The sequence below is a fragment of the Arvicola amphibius genome, chromosome 8 (assembly GCF_903992535.2).
Source record: "Arvicola amphibius chromosome 8, mArvAmp1.2, whole genome shotgun sequence".
NCBI classification, from domain to species: domain Eukaryota; kingdom Metazoa; phylum Chordata; class Mammalia; order Rodentia; family Cricetidae; genus Arvicola; species Arvicola amphibius.
Genome location: NC_052054.1, coordinates 230,757 through 252,041, shown reverse-complemented (window position 1 = coordinate 252,041; position 21,285 = coordinate 230,757). Strand labels below are relative to the sequence as shown.

At 36.6% G+C, this 21,285-nt stretch overlaps 1 protein-coding gene across 1 annotated transcript in view; it reads right to left on the bottom strand.

Moving 5' to 3' along the window:
- Positions 1–4,717: 4,717 nt before the first annotated feature.
- Positions 4,718–21,285, bottom strand: part of LOC119820551 (leucyl and cystinyl aminopeptidase) — a 117,168-nt gene continuing 100,600 nt past the window's right edge. Inside the window, exons 14-18 of the mRNA XM_038339008.2 lie at positions 17,468–17,652; positions 15,575–15,736; positions 14,261–14,401; positions 13,602–13,683; positions 4,718–13,051 (exon numbers count right to left, since the gene is read on the bottom strand). Coding sequence (XP_038194936.1) covers positions 12,920–13,051; positions 13,602–13,683; positions 14,261–14,401; positions 15,575–15,736; positions 17,468–17,652 — 702 coding nt within the window. The 3' untranslated portion in view covers positions 4,718–12,919. The remainder of the gene's footprint in view (positions 13,052–13,601; positions 13,684–14,260; positions 14,402–15,574; positions 15,737–17,467; positions 17,653–21,285) is intronic.

Genomic DNA, 21,285 nt, shown 5'->3' with positions numbered 1-21,285 from the left:
ACTGAACCCCCATATGAGTAGAGAGGAACACTGGCTGGGGAATAATTCTGTGCCCCCTATACTCTGGCATTTAAGTAAAGAGAGTACAGCAACACCAGCCTCATATAGCTTACAACCTTCCATTTTGCACCCCTTGTATCTGCTCCTCATGAACTCAGATGCCCTTGATAGATATATTCACCACACAGTCTACATTTATAAAACCCAGGAGGCACTTGCAGCTCATATTGTAGCTAAGCCTCATGGACCTACCTAGCACCCTGTCTATGCACAGTAGATATATCACAACAGGTATGGAATAAATTACCCATGAAAAAACATTTACAAGTACATCCTGCATGCCTCTGCAATCTGAGACTGGTTTCTCTCACTTAAAGTCTGGGTGTGCTCAGAGATTATAAGCCAATTTTCCTGTTATCCTAGAAAATCATAAGAAAAATCCTTGCCAATATAAAGATCTGAAGTTTCCTCTGAGAACAATAGGTTTCCTCATAATAAATACTTAGGGGCTTGTAACAAGTGACACCAAGATATGACCAAAGTACAAAAGGATACAAACTAGTTTTTTAAAATTGTAGGGCCAATTTTGTTGAAGTCCTGACATATTGGCCATGTACATTTGAAACCCACAATACTTTAAAGAAAAAAAATACTTCAAGTTCAAGGTGTTCAAAAGTGAGGAGTCAGCAAAGGGGTCTGTTCTGTGTGTTTGTCTGTGTGCCCTTATGTGCACACACATGAATGTCTGTGATAATATGTGCATTTCATGTCTATGTAAGAAGATTCCTGAGAAATGCCCAGGTAAACGAGAGGCTCTAGAGAAGATAAATATCAAGAGGCTCAGAATGGTAAATTTTCTTTTGGATGTCTGGGAAATCCTACATTGTAGTGGGATGTTTTACTACCACCCAGCTCCTAAATAAATACATGGAGGCTTATTATTATTTATAAATCCCTGGCCTTAGCTTGGGTTGTTTCTTGCCAGATTTTCTTAAATTATCCCATCTACCTTTTGTCTTTGGGCTATTATCTTTCTCTATTTCTGTATACTTTACTTCTTTCTCTGTGGCTTGCTATGTAGTTGGGTGGCTGGCCCCTGGTGTCTTTTCCTTCTCTTGTTCCTCTTCCTTGTTTTCCCCTTCTATTTATACTCTCTGCCTACCATCCCCACCTATCCTTGCTCCGACCTTTCTATTGGCCATTCAGCTCTTTATTAGACGATCAGGTGTTTTAGACAAAGAATCACAGCTTCAGAATTAAACAAATGCAGCATAAACAAAAGCAACACACCTTAAAATAATATTCCAAACACTACATTGTTCAGAAATATGTTGGCTTTATCACATTTTGTTTCCTTCTGCTTGGCTTGGCACTTGCCACTTTACCAGTGACAATTACTCTCCTCCCTATGTATGATTTGCTGGTGACAGAGTTGGAAGCTACTGACTTTGTGCCTCCTACAGCGACATTGTTGCTTCAGTGCAATACACTTCATCCAAATACATACAAATAGAGCTACCCTTGCAAAGTCATGATATTTGGTTCATTTAAATTATCAATAAGTTTAAACCATTTAATTTAGCTCCAAGTTCAACTTTATAGTAACGTGCCACCTCTTTTGATAGTGAAATCATAATAGGATAACATTTTATTGAAATAATTCTTTTCCAAAAAAAAAAAAAAACCAGTGTCCTATGGGCAACTGCACATCATCTGCCTCTATGTTAGATACATATAAATTAAATGTATGTGAGATTTTAGCTAAAGTGTAATCTCTGGTACCCTTAGTCTACAAATTGGTGTAGGGAGACTAGATCATTAAGGAGATTTCTTCCAGTACTAGCAATCAGAGAGCCTAGGACATTTGGCCAATTTCTCTGTATATGATTTTTTGTCTTAGTTAGAATCTGATTCTTTTACCTATTAAAAGCAAATAAGTTGAGAAGTAGTACATTTCTTGAATACCTTTCAAGTACCAGGCCCATCTTCCCACATATTTGTGCCTCATGCTTTGATGGTCAAGTAAATAATTACCTTCATTATAAATCAATCAAGAGTTTGGTTTGTAATTTCCTTATAATTAACCAAAATTCACCAACAGTGAAGGTTTTATTTCAATTGTGAAACCAACATAACTACATGCATTTTCTCTTTTCTTAGTTATGAGTATGTGTGGGAACAGGATGTACATACCACAACTCGTGTGGAAGTCAGAGGACAACTTGTGGAAATCAATTCTCTTCTTCTACAATGTGGCTGAAACTCAGGTTGCCACGGCTGACAGTAAATGCCTTTACTGACTAAGCCATCTCACTGGCCTGTGTGTTTAACATATAATACTCTCTTAAATAAAATATAAGCAAATTCAAGGCTTCAAATTGCAAAAAGCATATTTTAGACTTTATTCCTATAATATTTTAGCTAGTATGTTGTATAACCTTATTCAATTTACAGGAAACACTTCCATTTGTTACAGGATGTTAACACACATCTCATACTTTTAACCACCAGGGTTGAATTTATGCTTTCCAGGGATGGGCAGAATGTTTTTTATGGAATGTTCCAGATGTTTTTATTTCATGTTAACACTCCTGCAAGGTAGGTAGGTGAGAAGTATCCTAACTAGTAGAACTAAAATCATTTTTTCCCTTAAAGTAGGGAAAAACAGGTGTGAAAGAAGTCCTGGTTCTGACTAGTGTCCCTCTGTTCTGAAGTTTTTCAACATTATAATTTCATTAAATCACGAAGCTTTAGTTAACCATGTAGTAACAGTAATATCTCAATAACTTCTGCTGAAATAAAAGTTGACACCCTTGACGTAGACAAGATGATATCAAGATAGGGCAGTTACTATACAAAGCTGCACATGGCAGCACCATGTGTGGACAAGAGATACTGAAAACAAAAAAGGCTTCCCATTCCCAGCTTCAGCAATACACCAACTTATCGACTAATAAACACTGGCACCCTAGGTCTCCTACCCTTCTTTGGCCTCTTCTAAATACCCACTCTTCCCTTCAAACTATAGCCACCTGGTGCTTGTCAACAGCTTAATTTTGATAACTATTTTACTTGCATTATGTTCTTTTATAAAAATGAGTTGGAAAGACTGAAAATTACTATAAGTAAAGGTCTTGCATATAATTCAGCTCAGCCCAAACCAAAAATATGTTCTCAAAATTGCATTTAACCTCAACTAGACTTTGACCAGTTAGCTGGATGTCATACACAAGGGAAAATAAAAGCACACAAGCACAGGCATTGGAAACTTACCACCAATTATCAGATTGAGGTGAATGAAATTGGTAATTTAAAGGGATGTTTTTGTTCTGGTAATAAAACACCACTCTATAGCATATGTCAACTGTTCAATCCACACACACAAATCTAAGTAAACACTGGAGGCTTTGTGTGTGATGGAAAAGGGGAGACTTTATGGAAAGAAAGAAAAGCAGAAGGCCAACATTAAATCAAATTCTTTTGGGCCATTTTTTTAAATGGGGAGTTTATTAAACCCATTATCCACCCCCCAAATCTAGTGGAATTAAGTGTTCTTTATACTTCTGAATTTTAAATTATTTACTGTTGATATTTGTAAACATAAAGCATATAGCCAGCTTTTAAAAATAAAAATTCTTGCAATTTCTGAGCATTCTGTAAATACTGGCAATGATCATCAGAATTTTCTTTTTAAAAAGGCACAGCATAACAGCTTTTAAATTCCCACAGCAGGGCTCTGGGTGGGAATTAAAAGACTCATTAAATTTGTCTTCAAATGCCCAACATTAACTCTAATAATTACTGTAAAAGAACACTAGTTTTCATTCCCTATTTGGAAACCTAAAAAATTCCCAATTCTTAATTCAAGACTACTCATGGAGAGGGAAGGCTACTTTTGTGACCCTAGTTAGGAACATAGTTGTAAGAGTCCTTCCAGAAGGGCTGGTACCTGTATTCCTACTTGCATGATCAAAGCAGGGGGAACTCCTAGCTTTCAATGGATTAACACTAACCTAGGTAGTGTAGTAATTGATATGGAGCTCATTGCTACTTTCAGGATCTGAGTGTTCATAAGAATTGCTGCTGTGAGAGCTGGAGAGATGGCTCAGAGGTTAAGAGCACTAGCTGTTCTTCCAGAGGTCCTGAGTTCAATTCCCAGCAACCACATGGTGGCTCACAACCATCTGTGATGAGATCTGGTGTCTCTTCTGGTGTATATATGTTAACAGAACATTGTATGCATAATAAATAAATCTTAAAAAAAAGAATTGCTGCTGTGCAAAAGTAACTGTCCTAAAACCAGCCCCCTAACCGTTACTGAGCCTATTGTCCCAAACATTCACATGTATAATTACCAGTGCGAGAACAATCGTCTATATATGAAATAAACATTCTTTTGTTGTTCTCACAAGGGCCAGGGGAATGAGAGGTTGCCATGGGCAGCTGATTATCTGTAGATGCTACTGACATCAATAGTCAGGGTGGGTGTTGAAAAATCTATGGTGTGCACAACAGTCTCTCAAAGCAAATAATTATTCAGCCCAAAATATTGACAGTGTCAGTTTGAGTTATCTTTGAGTTTTATGTGTTAAAGACACTAGGTGAGGTAGGAAGCAAATTAGATACATTAGTGTATATGGGAGCAGCTCTGATGGAACTCAGAATCTAGGATGAAATACAACATATATTCTGTCTAATTAGATGAATCCACACAATGTTTATATTTAAATACTTTATTTTTATTTCACAAAGAAAGCAAGTGTTTGCAGTTAAACATGCCGTTTAATTAGTGCTGGTTATATGCAAAACAAGTACAAAGAAAAATAAGCATTTTCCCTTTACAAGTAAAACAACACAATTTGCATATACAATATTACACATACATACTATTTTCAAAATTTTCCACAAAAAAAACAGATTAGAATACAAATTTAGAATTCTACCCACAAACTCAGACTGAAGGAACTGAAGGTCTCTAGTGGTGTTTAAATTTTTTTTTTAAAAAAGTAATACCTTTTTTAAGTTTCCAAGTAATTACTTTCCAAAGTATTTGCAAGAGACTCTTCCTCACAGCCACGAGGAACACTTGGCTTTAATCAAGACAGCCCCGACTACAGTTTGTCTTAATGTGATTTGTTGACGAAGGCAAATGCTCCAATTATGTAGCAATTCTCCTCTCTCTCCCTCTCTCTCTCATACACACACACACACACAATTATTTTACTGATGATTTATACAGCCCAACTTCTGGAGCATTTCTTTGAGCTAAGCCATGACCTTTACTTCCTTTGAAGTATTTCAAATTAAAAGCAATTCAAAAATATCACTAATGACTACCATGACTAACTCCAAAAATGTGGCCCTTTCTCTTTTATTTATGATCAAAGGTAAATGTGTCGCGAATAACTTTTTCCTACAGCAGCAGGTATAAGTAACAACAATGTTACTAGGCTAATTTCCAACACATTCCTGAGAAATCTGATATGGTAAATAAGACGTCTTTGAGAATTTCTAGGAGTCCTATCTATCACTCAATGTTTCTTAAATGGATATGGCAAATCTTCTTCATGGAATATTGGTTTAAAAAAGTGAGAACAAAACAAAGCTAAGACATAGGAAGGATGGGGGAGGCATGTACATGAATTTTCTTTGATGCAAATAAATGTGTAGTCATAACTTTTACCATGTGGTGAATGGAAAGACAATGTGAAATCTAAAAATGCTGAGAGCAAACATACAGGCTTGGTTGCATGAGATGCACACAGAAACACAAAGCTAACTAGGATGCAGCATTAGCTGAAATTTGTTAGTACAACTTAAGACAGAAACTAACAACAATAAAGGCACTGAAGGCAAAAGGAAATAAACAAAACAGAATAGGGATGATTCAATTAATAGAGAACTAGGGAAAGAGATAAAGCCACACAAAAGAGTTCTGGGTAAGAAGGGGCCAATTTGCCCTGCCATCTGTGGATGATCTAAGATAGAAAGGTCTTGCTTCTGAAATTCTTTTTGGGACCATGTTGTCTGTCAGTCACCAGAGGAGTAGCAATCACTCAAATGGTCATTTCTAATAGTCACAATGACTTCTCCTGGATATACAAGAACATGCAACAGAACTCTGGAGATAAATCTGAATTTTAGGCCTCACAGCAACACCATTCTTAAGAGCTCTTCAAATAAGTTGCAGGAAATACTAATATTGGCTCATGAACTTCAATAACTTACCTCAAGCAGTGAGGAGATTTAAACACACTTTTACTCAGCACTGCCCTCTATTTTTTTTCTGGTATTTACAAAACCAAAGCTGGCCTTTCACCATCTCAGGTTAAATCAACACTAGAATTACTTGGTCTGATTAATTTCCACAATGCAGCCACATCTAAGCATCTTCTCCCATCTTACTTGGTGCATACGCATTGCCACTATTTGACATGGAGTCACAGGGCTACACTTCCAGTCAGGTGCTCAAGATGTAACAAGTCTTTGTTTTTTCCTAGGTTCATGTAGAAATCTTCAGGGGAATAGATATTAAGGGAAACAATGAAGGCAAGGGAGAAAATTGAGTATGTATGTGTATATATTTGTATCCTTAAAAATATATATCCTAGAGAATAACCAGAAAAAAAACAAACCACAAACTAGTTAGTGCTAAGTGAGGAAATAGGCAAGAAAGGATATGCTCTATCATATGACAAAAGTCATTTTCACTATGGCCTTAACAGTTAGGCAAACAACTACAAAATAAAATAAAGAAAAAAATATTTATACTAGGAATAGTCTCATACCAAAAATATAAATTCAAAACAATTAAGTAAAAAACACAAAACTGCTTTACTCACAATTGCCAACAGGCATAAGGGGATGGGGAGAATCAGAAGTATGTTATATACCGATCCTCAGTTCTGATTAGGTACCCATTTATTCATGCAAAGGACTAGGGGCCTAATCAGTACCATAAAAATATACTTTAAAAGCATGCATTCTATCCCTTTCCTAATCACTACCCACCTAAGAAATCCCTCCTCCCCTGCCAAAAAAACCCCAAGTTATAAAATTATTGCCTGTCTAGGCAATGAGGAAAAGGGAGAGGGGAGAGCTATCATACGTCTGGACCTCCGTGTTCCATTCTGTATCTACAAACCCAGCAAAGAACTGGTGCTATGTGGAGTAACATATAGAATGTAGCAATTATTTATATACATTCAAAATATATGTACAGCCAGACCCTCCCCCCAAGCAAACAAAAGAGCTAGTCTACCACTGCCCATCAGGCAATGAAGGATAGGGAGTGTGGAGAGTTTTCATAGAATCAATCTCAGTGTTCATTAAGTAATATATAAAAAATAGTTATGACAAGGACCAGGTTCAAAATGATGTTAACACCACAAGGTATTTTCAACACACACACACGCACACACACACACACACACACACACACAGTTAACTTTTTCTCTAACAAACTGTGTTATAAGCAACAAGACGGACAAAACAAAGACCCAAGCCCTATAGTACTCGTACACTACTACAGTATGGCACAAGGGACAGAGTGAAGAAAGATGTTCCATGACTCTGGGTATAGACTCATTTCATTTGACAATAATTTGAAACACAAAAGCACATTGGAAGTGAAATAATGAAATAACTGTTGGCAAACATTTACATTTTAAAAAGTAAAAACCCAGAACTCTTTCACCTCATACCCCTATGCCAAAGCTACACAACTACTCTAAAAAGCTATTGCCCAGACAGGCAATGAGGGAAGGGGATGGGGAGATTTTTCATAGAATGAACCTCGATATTTCTTATGTACCTAAGTGTCCACAGACAGATTTAGGTACAAATGAAGTTAACAACAACAAAAAGAATTAAAAATTTATATTTACATTTTAAAAGTATATACATATTCCACCCCTCCGGGTGGAACAGAGTTAGAAAATCTATGCTATTCTACAATTGCCTACAGAGGCAATGAGGAAAGGGGAAAGAGGAAGTTTTCATACATCCGGACCTCCACGTCTCATTAGGTACCTATATGTCCATGTAAAGGACGCAGTACCAAATGAAATAATATAGTATAGTAACAAAATTATATACATTTGTAAGAGTGTATTTCCCGCCCTTAATCCCCCCTAAAGCTAAGAAAAAAGAAAAAGAAAATCTTTCCCACACTGATGGAATAATAATGATAGGACACTAAATTAAGAGCTCAGTGCTTTGTCAGGAACCAAGTCCAAGTGAAGGACAGCTACGCAACGAAATTCAGTGACCAAGAAGCACATAGCAAAAACACAGTGAAAGCATATGCCAGACCTCCACCTTCAGTAGCAGCCCCAAAGCACTGTCTGTGCTACTTGACACTCACTGCAATGCATGTCCAATGCAAGAGAAGGAAGAAACTTCTTAGAGAGATCCCCAACTTTCCTCATCAATCCACAGAAAGGACAGGGAAAGCAAGAAAGTAAAAATGCAGCAATAGCATGTTTATATTAAAAAAGTATATACTATTGCCCCAAACTACTTTTCCAGCCTAGCAAAAACCAACCAATCAAACAACAATCCTCAACACCCAAATCCAACTTTCAAAAAACTCAAAATACTTTAAAAAGTATTGCACCCAGACAATAAGAGAAAGGAAAAGAGGACATTGTTATACATCTGAACCCCACTGGTACCTTCCACTCTGAGCACCCAGTGAATTAATATAACACAGTAGTAAGAACATATATACAGACATTAAGTACACTTCCCTGCACACACTCATATAGCCATTCTAATGGCTATTGCCAACAGGCAATAAGAGGTGAGAAGATGTGACTGTTTACATCTAGTCTTCCACATTTCATCAGATATTTTCACATGCATTTCAAGGGTATAGGACCAAATAAAATTAGTAATAAAAAGTCACAGCAAGCAGTACTCTACTCTCTCTCACTCTATCCCAAACAAAACAGTTAGCTACTGTCTTAAGAGGCAACAAGGAAAAGGTAAAAATCGGTCATACTCCATCACAATGGTTATTAAGTTTTCTATGCAAAGAAAAAAGTCTAAATAAAATATATAAAAGGTAGTATTGCATTTATAAATGTGCTTGGAAGGATAAGAGGCAACTTATGTTCCTAAGACTAGAACAAAACAGTAGGCACTATTACTACTCTGTTATTCCAATGCATCGGTGTGGACTTGCATAGTTTATGCACATGTCCACAAGAATGTATAGAGGGCAGCAATAAGTAAGTCCCAAATAACAGCAAAATTGTTGCTACACACTTTTAAAAGAAGCTACCTTGCTCCCCTTTTGAAACTCATGACATCATTTCAAAAATTAAAACCTAATTATTCTATAGCTGTTACCTACAGTAGGCAACATGGGAAGAGGAGAGATTATCAGAGAGCAGTATTTCACTCTTTACTAGGACAAAATCTGTAAAACAAAATATAAAACATACAAAAGTACATGTGTATGTCTCAAAAGTATCCATCACCCCCTCAAATTCCCACAAACCCTCTAAAAATCGATCACTTATTCTGCTAATAATTGCCCAATTAGGCAGTAAGGGATGGGGAAAAGAGTAGATTTGTCACACTTTGAGTCTTCCACTTTTCATTTTGTACTTCTTTGATATTTCACAGATTTAAGAACAAAATAAAAGAACACAAACCCAGAAAAATATATACCTGAGTTTTAAGAACTACAAATCTAAGAAGGCAGAACATTTCCAAAAAAGAGAATTCATTCTGTATAAATAAAAGTAAGGTCGGGGCAGGGGGAATCTACATTATACCAATGATCCCAGTTCTTAGAGGCCCATATAAATCAACCCTTTCCTATCCGTGAACTCAGTCTGCGACTGCAGTCCTCAGCAATAGTGCACTTGAGATGTGCTGTGCCATCCCTGAAACTCACGGAGCACATGTTCATATGTACGTGCTCAGCAGTCGGGCTGAAAATTATCATTCTAGGTTCTTTAGATTAAATACCTTTAAAATCCAATTCAACAACAGAATATCAATCATGCAACAAACACAAAACTTAATTTTTATTTCTTTCTTCCCAGTAATCAATCAGAAAGAATTGTTTGGTACCCAGTAAACCTGATGCAGCTAGATTTGTTTTTTATACCCAGGACTCTTCTGAAAGCTTTTGTTCTAATAGTGGCTAAAGTCTCATAAAATGAAAACACACATAGCAAAGAAAACTAGTTAGGTAGAACCTGTGATAGCAAGAAAGTTTGTAAACACTGAACACTGACAAATACAATTTCATTTTTAAAGACAAAATGAGACAGAGAAGGCACAAGTTTCTGGGGTAAACTGTCATTACTTTATCATAGCTAACTCCATATTAGTAGAGTAAATTTACCTCTTACGATTCCTAACTTTTAGATCTCCAAATGAATTTTTTCCACAAATCTATAATTTCTATTTTTCCAGTTCTATTTTTCCTAATAATCAATATATGCCTTCACATTACATTCAAGTACACCCTTTCTCTGTAGTCAACAGAACACTCCTCACTGCTACCCAGTGATGTCAGGTATATACTCAAAGCACAAGCTGACCCCTGTGAGTCAATCTTCCTTCCTAGAAGTACAGAATGCAAGGTAAATTTTGGAGAAGGAAAATCTGAATGCTACCAATATACTTATGAGACTATAAATGCTACCTCTCAGCCTTACATTCTTGACTTTGAGTTATCTGTAAAAAGATGCACATACGCAGGCTAACAAAACATGAAAATTTACAGAATTCTGTGGGGAAATTAAGAGGAGGTCTATCAAAATTATAAACAATCTAGGTGAAGATTATTGGTAAGAGTGAAAATATTATGGCTCCAGTATCCTGGGAATGAATAGCTTCTGACAGCAATAAATCAAGAATTACCTCTTCTTCTTTTTTTCTGCACATATCCGCATAAGACTCTATGTACAACACTGCACACCACACACATTCACATTCATACATGGAAGAAAGTGTTATTTAAGACAAGATTTGCCATATGCAGAGTTACATAGATTTTAGGATCAATACCAAGATGGGCAGGTAAATCTCAAGACTGAACTGGTCTTGAGAAGTAGCAAAAGTTAAACTGTATCAAAGTAGAATTTAGTAATACAACATGGTAAAAAAACCAAAAAGAGGCAACCAAGCCCACAGGAGTATTTTCCTTCACTCCAAAAATACAAAAAACCCCTAACCTTCAGTATCAGCTAAACTACCATTCATTTACCAAAAGCACAAAGGAAATGAAGATCTATAATTAACTATTTCACGAAGATATCAAGATGATTCTGAGATTCTCAGGAATAATATTTTCTACTCAAAAACACAAAAATGTTTAGAAAAGACTAAACTGGGAGCAAACACTAGGATTACAGTAGGCTATTTTCAGATTGTCAGCCATTAAAATTTTGTTATATAAAAATATTTTCATAAAATAAACTATAACTTTGTTTTCAACTCCACGTATTCTAACTTTACAACAGCTGAATAAAAAAAGTAGTCTTTCTATGGTCTGACTGTGGGGTGTTTTCAGTGTTCACAAATGAGTAATTCCCTTTTTATGTACATGGACAGTTTTTAAACAAAATATAGAATTCTCATGAGTTATTAAGAAGAAAATTTCTCTCCTAAGAATCAAAGAAACAAAACAACCTAGGAATAAGTCTGCATAGCTCAAAAATTCAAGTACAGTATTTCTCCTTCAAAAGGAGTGAAAACGCCCACATTCTGCTCTGGATACCCTCCCTCACTATTCCTTTGCTTGTCCTTGGCCACTGTTTAATATTAATTTGACCAAAAGAAAAGAAAAAAGCTATTTTTTTTTCAACTAAACAAAATCACTGTTTTAAACAGTGAAAAGAAAGAATTCATAGCCCACCATATGTTCAACTATTCCTTTTCCACATTCTCATTGTCCCTTTAAGGTACTATGGTGAACATCAAAATAAAATGCTTTAATTTCTTGAGAAATGCTTCTAATACCCTAACATAAAATAAAAAAAACACACATGGGTATGATTCACAGAGAAAATGGTATTATTTGTTAGGTCAAAAGGCAACTTAAACAAATTGCATTCTTGGTGGGGAAATAACGACAAACACACCAGTGCTGCTTAACACAAACTTGCCAAAGCGTGAAAATCCCCTACAGCAGAGAGTCCACCAGCAGGCCTAGCAAGTGTATAGAGGTGGAAGGTACTGGAACTCATGAATAAAATAATGAACAGTAACTCAGTTCAGAACACCTTCTTACAGTAGTGCCATAAAGATGAAGCTGAAAGTGTTAAATATTTGGAAAACTGAGATTTTGGACCTGTGCGTTCATCTGTTCAATTCAACAGAAACAAGAAAAATCTTTAGAACCTGGTTATTCTGCAGGAAAAATTATAATATAGATATAAACATTTTTAAAAGACCGCCAATCAGGGCAGACCTGCACACCTGAGGTCAGTTGTCTACAGCTGTATCTTCAATGCCTTTTTTGCTTGACTCTTCCAGGCTAACTACTACATTCCAGGTACATCCATCAACAAGACGCAGCAAATAGCTGATCAATCAACAGCCTACAAATATGGTAGTTCTTACAGTAGAGTTTCCTTGGTTGCACTGTGTCAGCAACTCTCCGGACACTAAGAAATGGAACACAATTTCAAATATGACTTTTTTCTCCATTTGTGTGTCCAAAGCAAAATTACTCATTGTTTTTGTAGATGGTCGGCATACAGGTGAATATAACTTTGTAATAAATAATTACTTACTGCCTAAACACATTTCAGAAAAGACATGAAAAACACAATTGGGCCCTGAGCTAACTAGAACTCCTAATAGTGCAAAACAACCCAGTAGCATGCCTGCCTTCACTTCAACCTTTACAAAACCAGCAGAGCTTTGGGCACCGGAAGGTCAGCTGTGTGTGCTACAGCCACAATGTCAGAGTTTTCAGATTCCTCGACATCCACTGGATATTCAGCTGAATAACTTCCAAAGCCTCTTGGACACAGCGAAGCTGTAAGGTTGCCTCTGACTGATTTTCAAAGAATGCCTGGACCTGCAAACACCAGAGAAGCATTTTAAACAGGAGAGATCGAGGTTCCCCTGACCTTGTGATGGTGGCTCCAAGGTCTGACACCTTGGAAATAGCAGCCCTACAGCCAAAGCATTTGCATCTATCAAGTGTGGTAATATCTGAAGTGATTTTAAAAACAAAAACTTTTTTTCATTGCTGGTGCCTTTACTCCTGTGTTTATTACTTCTTTCCATATTATTTCTTTAAATAAAAAAGAACTCTGAAGAAAATTAAAGCAATTTAAAATTAGGCTTGATAAATAAATTCTCATTTTGAATGGAATTCTTCAAAAATAATTTCATTACTACTTCAATTATTTGTATTGAGGAGAGAGCAAGTAGTGCTGAGAATAGAACCAGAACTTTACTTCACCTCCTTGCTATACATGCAACCGTTTAAAAATTACCTTAATGTAGAATCATTACCATTGATGAAAAGATGGAAGCAACCGGAATCAGCATGAAAAGTTTCTATTTCACTTAAACAGAGCAGCCTAAGGGGAGGACCATGCAGCTTCCCTCCTACAACCAACCTCAGACAAATGTGCCTTCGTTGAAAACAAGTGAGTTGACCCAGCAACAATACTCTGTATGGTATAGGAGCCCAGATGGAACCTGAAGAAACACAAATAATAAGAGAGAAAAATTAAGCAGGTTCTGACAACCAAAGAACTGTTCTAGAGCATGAAGAAAATGCTATACTGTAAAGGCAGAGTAGGGGTTTCCTCTTGGAAATACAGCCCAGAAGTTGGGGTGTCTTTACACACTACTGCCAGTGGGCAGGAAAGGAGGTGGGAGCATGGGTATTCAGACAGAATTTTAATCTGGCTCTCAAAAATCATCTATACCCAGAAACATTATTATTGTTTTAAGAGAATAATGAAGCACCTACATGTGCTACCTAGCTAAGTGTGGTTCCTTAACTTGGCAATCAAGAAATAGTTCTAACACATACAGCAACCATTCGGAAACAGTCTGGGACTGTGCTAGGATGGACAGCTTGTAAGGTGTACTTGGCCTTGACACCACTGCTAAATGCAATGCTCTAAATACAGAAAGTTGTTGCTTAAGAAGTGTTTCCCCACTTAGGACAAATCAGAACCCAGGAGCCAACAAAGCACTGGGGGGGGGGGCTATACTGTAAATGCACAGTCTGAGGATATGGAATTCAGTCATTCCCCAAGAATCTTACTTATGTACAAGCTTATTCCAGTTTTCTTTAACAAAATCCCATGCCAGCAAGTGTCCAGGAAAGTGCCTTCCCACTGTTCTGATGATAAGTGACAACTTCTGTGTTCGGATGATATCACCATCAAGGCTACTTTTCATTAACCTGAAGAAAAAAAAAACAGATTTAGCCTTTAAAATTATTGTATTTGAAGTGATGACCAAACTTGTATTAGCACTGGGTTCCAATGTAAGCCTCTATCAATTCAAGCTAAATCAGGTTGGACTAGGCTAAGATTAGTACACAAATTAAAACCTGTCAATTATTTTAATCATCATGATATACATACTCATGTTGTTATATAACGATTTACAATATATCAAGGAAAAAATTCTGCAACTTACTACAATTTTGGAAACTAGCATATTTTCTGGTTTTTCAGGTCAGGAATACTTAGCCTGTATACTTCAGCTTGCACACCCACAGACCTGATACTATTAAAAAACAAAGGAAAAGAGGACAAGGTGAAGAGTCCTAAGAAGCATTTTCACATTTTACTCTCTGTGCTCAGGTGCTGTTTGTATATGTATAATGGGAGTTTATAGTATGCTGTGCTAAGGTCAGAGTCTAGCCATTGCTTTAAAGATAATGCTTATTTACAAAGTATCATTTAGAATGTGGATCTGGGCAGGATCCATGGATGTCTCTGGGACACTGTTAGGATTTGGCTGAGTGAACGTATATAAGAGAAAGCTAAGATGCTCCCTCTATCCCTGGTATGGCTTTCAGTATCTATGTCCTAAGGTGCATGCACTGTGAATCTCCTTGGAAACTTGAGCCTTTAACTCTGTCTCTTCCTGTTCTCTTTGTCAGGTCTGACTGCCTTTTTTTCACCCACATGATGTTTCCATTCCTAGGCCAGGTAGTTGGACAGTAGGAAGAAGTATGAGCAATAAATTCAAAGGAAGATAGAAAAATAGTTCTTTTTTTTTCTGAAGTGTTTACATTTGCAAAGTGACAGCTTGAGTAGATTGATATCTAGTACAGCAGATTTTAGCACATCATGCCAAGGGAGGACAACATTTCCCAGCAAGGCACAGATGGGGTTTATGATTACTAATATCTTCAAATCTTTCAAACAAAGTGCATTCTGAACCATCTGTTAAGGTTCAATCCTCAAGCTGAAGCCCAGTTCATGAAAACTCATCACAACCTTGTCCAATTCAGGTCTAAGAAGAAGTCAGCGAGAGTTCAAGGGAAAATGGGCTCCTGTCCTAAAGAGCAAAGTGCTTTTATCTTTTGGTTTCTTTGTATCGTATTCTTTAAACGGTTCCATACCAGTAAAGTTTCTGTACATCCTCTGAGCTGGCAAGAGCTTCAAGTATTTTGTTCTTTTCTGCTTCAGAGCCCATGGAGGAATACATGCTTAAGAGGAAGGACCAGCCTGTCTCGGTTCTTGCTCCAACTTTGAACACAGTGGCCATGACATCAGTAGGCAGGCTACAAAAGAGAGTGAAACATGAGAATAATAAGGAAAATATCTGACTACAAAGGCAAGGAATTGACTGGTAGTCTTTCTGGGTCCAAATAATAATTGTAAATCTTCATACAAATTTAGAAATGAGTAAAAAGGTAATTCAATGACTGCTACCTTACTATAGTTATGACCTTAAAGAATGTAAGTTGAATTTAACATAATAATTATTTGCTGAGGAGACATGTACCTGCATACTGGGAAGGAATGAGACATACCCCTTTCTCTGTAGGAGATCATGGGCTATCCCAAAGTACACAGAATAACTATATGCATTATAATACAATGCTAAATGTGATGGTATAAAGAGAGCAGCAAATGTATGTTTGGGAGGCAGGAAGGGGATGGAACGCAACTGCCTTTACTTAAGTCTCAGAGCTAGGACAGATTTCAGAACCTTATTCAAATTCCCTGTCTCAGCTTTCCAAATATTTTAATCATTGCTTCAATAAGGAACCTGGAAAGAATTAGTCATATCCAGAACATTTCTCCTAACTGCTCACTCCACCAGTCGTCTCACTTCTAAATGAAAGGAGATGGCCATCATACTCTGAGAAATAGCTGTTATCAAAACCTCAGAAAATTAGGGTTTTCTGTGGAGATATCATGCATCGCCACCATTGAAAGTACTTGCCAACAAGGGTGAGGACTTGAGCTCAGTAACTGGCACCCAGGTACAACAGAACTGGGTATGGGACATGCACTTGTGATTCCAGTGCTGGTCAGTTGGAGACAGGTGGATAGAGATCAATGGTAGAACATTTGTCCAGAAAGTGTGAGACTGTGAGTTAGAACCTCAGCACCACAGGGGAAAAAAAGTTTTAAATACAAACAAATGAAGCAGAAAACTTGGCAAAATATGAAAGTGCTTGTTTTAATCTCAGTACTCAGGAGGCAGAGGTAAACCAACAAGGGTTACACAGTGAGACCCTATCTCAAAACCAAATCAACCAAACAAAACCAGAAAACACATTGTGGCAACGTTGTGTAAAAACAAACAAAAACAAAAAACAAAAGCAAAACAATACAAACAAACACACAAAAACCCCTGGAATGTTTATACTCTGTTGGTGGAAACATAAAATCACATAATTACTATGGGAAACAGATCATAAAAGACCTTAAAAATTAAAAATGGAATGCTAGGGAAAATAGTTAAATCAGTACAGTGCTTGCCAAGCATGCATGAGTACTTGAGTCTGATCTCCAGAACCAACAGAATAAAGTCAAAGGGTGGTATAAACTTGAAATCCCAACATTCATGAGACAGGCAGATCCCAGGGGCTCTCTGGCCATGCAATCTAGACTATTTAGGGGAAGTTACTATCTAAAAAAAGTGTTTCTGAGGATTTGACACTAAAGATTGTTTTCTGGCTCCCTACACATGAGTTCTCACACAAACACACACACACACACACACACACATATGCGCACATGATAAAACAAAACAAATAAAAGTTCTCTATGATCCAGCAATAGCACTTCTGAATATATACTGAAAGAATTTAAATCAGATTTGCCAAAGCTAATTATATGCTCAAATTCATGGCAGATTTACAATGCCAAGAAGCATAAACAATTCAAATCTCATGAAAAAAATGTATTAAATTTGGCACATGCATATAGCGGAATATCTTTCCTTCCTTCTTTAGGAAATAATGAATGGAAAGACCTATTCAAGTAGATGTGCACTTCACCTCTGAGTTCCGTTTGATGCCATCCAAATGTCAAACAGCTTTGTGGCCTCAGTGGTACAGTTATCTAGGTTATGGGCACAGGCAAATTCCAGCAAGGCTGACCGAAGCTCTCGAGCAGATGGCGTGCCCTCATCAGTCCAAGTCTGCTGCTGGATTTGGTTCTGGAGCAATTTATATATTCTGGTCTACAATAATAAAATATGATTATAATGATATTAATAATTCAATAAATCATGAAATCAGTACAACTACATATCTTTTCTCCAAGATTTACCCAATAAGAAAAAATGACAAGATATTACTTATTAAATATTAACTGACATAAGCTGTTATGAAGTACCCAATAACAAAGCTACAGACAAGTAAGACTTAAGAATGATACAACTGAACTCAGGAAGATTTTATGGTGTCTACACTGTAGGGAACCTTTATTCTGTGTGTACTTGACTAAAAGCTACCTTCCTTCCTACCTAAAATATCATCCAACTGCTGGAATTTTCTTTCCTGATGACTTCTGAATTGACAAATTCAAAAATAAGAGAGAGAATATACCACTATTAGTATTTATTGTAATAAATATAGACCAGGCTGGCCCTGAATGCACAATTTTCTTGCTGAGATTACAAGTAAATGTTACCATGTTCTGCTAAAATACATTTCTTTACTAATGATTTAATACTTAAACATATTTAACATACCACTTAGTTTAAGGTCATAGCAAATTAACCTAAAAAAACTTAAAAGAAAATGAGGTCTCTAGGGAATAGTATATATTCCCATTTTTAATGCAAAATAGTCAAAGTTACAGAAAAATGTAAAAATAGATGTATAGTGCACATCCAAATGTTATTCATCTAGATTTATGTTTCTAACTCTTCATTTTTGTGTACATGGTACTTTTTTTTTTTTTTTCCGAGACAGGGTTTCTCTGCAGCTTTAGAGCCTGTCCTGGAACTAGCTCTTGTAGACCAGGCTGGTCTCGAACTCACAGAGATCCGCCTGCCTCTGCCTCCATGGTACTTTTTTTGTTTTAGAAGAATTGTTTGTAAACTATAGAGACAATAAAATTTCATTTATATGTACTTAATCTATATGTGATCAAAATACCCTGTGGACAATTGTTCAATCTCATCTGCTATTCTATACAATTCATTGTTAGTTAGTTCTGAATGAGAAGCAATTGTGAAATATATGTGTTATAGAATCAGCAACCCCCCTTTTAATCTCCTACACAGAAGCATAAAAGCTATTCACAGAATATGGAAGTCCTTTCATGTTGCAAGTTATTGTGCACCACAGAGGGAGAAGATACACAAGATTTAACAATACTGTAAGAAATATGCACCCAGGAAATCCTAGAGGAGAAAAACTGATATAAAATGCTTAGTTTTTTTCTCTGTAAAGAATGTATCTACAAGCTATACATAAGGAGGATCAAATTTAAACAAACAAACAAAATCAACTGATGTCCCTTCTCCTCAGTATCTCAGCACCAGTGAATTTCTCCGTACCAGTTACTTTGGATCATCACCACCATCCTACCTGTGCTGGCAACTTTTATGTCAATTTGACATAAACTATAGTTGTCTGATCCTCAAATCAGAAACTATAGTTATATGGATCCTCAAATGAGAAACTATCCCCGTAAGATCTGGCTGTAGGCAGGCTGGCAGAGCATTTTCTTAATTAGTAATTGGTGGCTAATTGGTTTTGGGTGCTAAAGAAAACAGGATGAGCAAGTCATGAGAAGCAAGCCAGTAAGCAGCACTCCATGGGCTCTGCATTAGTTCCTGCCTCCAGGTTCCTGCACTGAGTTTCTGATTTTCTGCAGTGATGGCCCAATACCTGGAAATACAGTGAAAACAATTCTGCCCAGGCTGCTTCTGACTGCTGTGTTTCATCACAGCAACAGAAACCCAAGCACCACCTCATCCCAATAGTAAAGTATCACGGATGGGTTATGAAAAACCTTTTAATCCCTCAAATTCAGTTTAAGTTCTTTCAAAGTATTATGCTCTTCTTGAAGATCACCATCCATCCCTAAAGACAAGAAGAATTGGTATAAGAAGTTCCCAAGGCTTGTGATAACACATCAACTTGCCTTTGTTTGTTTAAAGACAAATAGAGACTAGATACCTTGGGGAATGTTTGAGGTGGCAAAGTTTGAGAGTTACTGGGAGAACGTGGAATTGGAAGATACTGGCTGTGCTAACTGTCAATGCAGGGCATTCCACTGGGCTCCTGTGTCTGTATTGGTACCTGCTGTTTTTAATTGACTGATCCACTCAAAAGCATAAAGACAGCACTATCCCTGATTACTGACACAGACCCTATGTCTACTGTTTTTGTCCCAAATGAACAAAGAATCAAAGAAAATTTAAAGGTACTTATAACCAGAAACAAAGAAACAATGTGTGGGAAAGGTACAGCTTAGAATTTTATCTTCATAAACCTCAGTGGAGAGACACAGCAACACCAGTGGGCTTGGCACTTTGAAGCACTGGAGCAGAGAAAGCCTGACAGTTGAGGATGCTTAGACTAAGCTTTAAGCACCCACACCCCACAATGAGAAGGCTTGATTTTGCTAGTCTCCTTATACCAAATGATTAAAGAGATTCTCAAAATATTTTAAGTATATTTGAAAATATGATAAACATTTTACTAACATAATTCAACTTTCATAAAAATTCTGCTATTTTAAATGTGACTATTTAAATAAGTGAATCAGGTTATGTCTTCAATATTACTTATATTAATAAGAGTATAGCAGGTGCCTCAGGTTGCCTTTGTCTCATAAAATGAAATACACTTTTCATATGGTTTCTAAATTAGCCTCTTGAAGTTAAGGTGATTAAACAACAGGATTTAACACTATTTTCATTAAGAATGGCAAGAAGAAGAAGGTAATAAAGAAATGTGTCACATAAGCAATAAAATGCAGCAATAGTAACAAAATTATTTTAAAAATAAAACAGGAAAAGATGATGACACTTGCTATGTATTAAATTTTGATTTACTGTTTTAATTTTACATCAATACACTCAGGGACGTTCTTTCCCAAGTTAACAAAATTTCTTAAAAGTGAATTGTCAGTTTTATTGCAAAGGTTTATCCCACCAATGCTTCATATGTAAGAGAATGACAGATTTGTAAGTTATAAAACAGGAATATGAGCCAGGCGGTGGTGGCGCACGCCTTTAATCCCAGCACTCGGGAGGCAGAGGCAGGAGGATCTCTGTGAGTTTGAGGCCAGCCTGGTCTACAAGAGCTAGTTCCAGGACAGGCTCTAAAAAAGCTGCAGAGAAACCCTGTCTCGAAAAACCAAAAAAAAAAAAAAAAAAAGAAAGAAAGAAAGAAAGAAAGAAAGAAAGAAAGAAAGAAAGAAAAAAACAGGAATATGGCTAAAACCAGACATTAACTTCAGATGTTAACAATTTAACACAATTCAAATGTACCGCCAGACTTACCCACCACACCACAGCATACTCCACAGAATGCTGTATAAATCATGCATAACTTTCGTAACAAAATGACAAATTAATCTGCATAGTGTTCTGGTTATAATGACATAAATATTAATCAGACACCAATATTAAATAGCAATACACTTGAATATTTGACTCAAGAGCTTAAAAATGCCTGCCATTCCACTTCCTAACTACAAAGTGGTAATAGTTTTGATGCTATCAAAATCCCCTAAGAATAAACAAGAATTTTAAAGCTTCCCTTCTTTGTGAACTAAAGTCAACTTGGTACTTAACTACGAATTTAAGGTGAAATAGTACTAAAAGGGTCCAAGACTTAGAAACAGACACCAA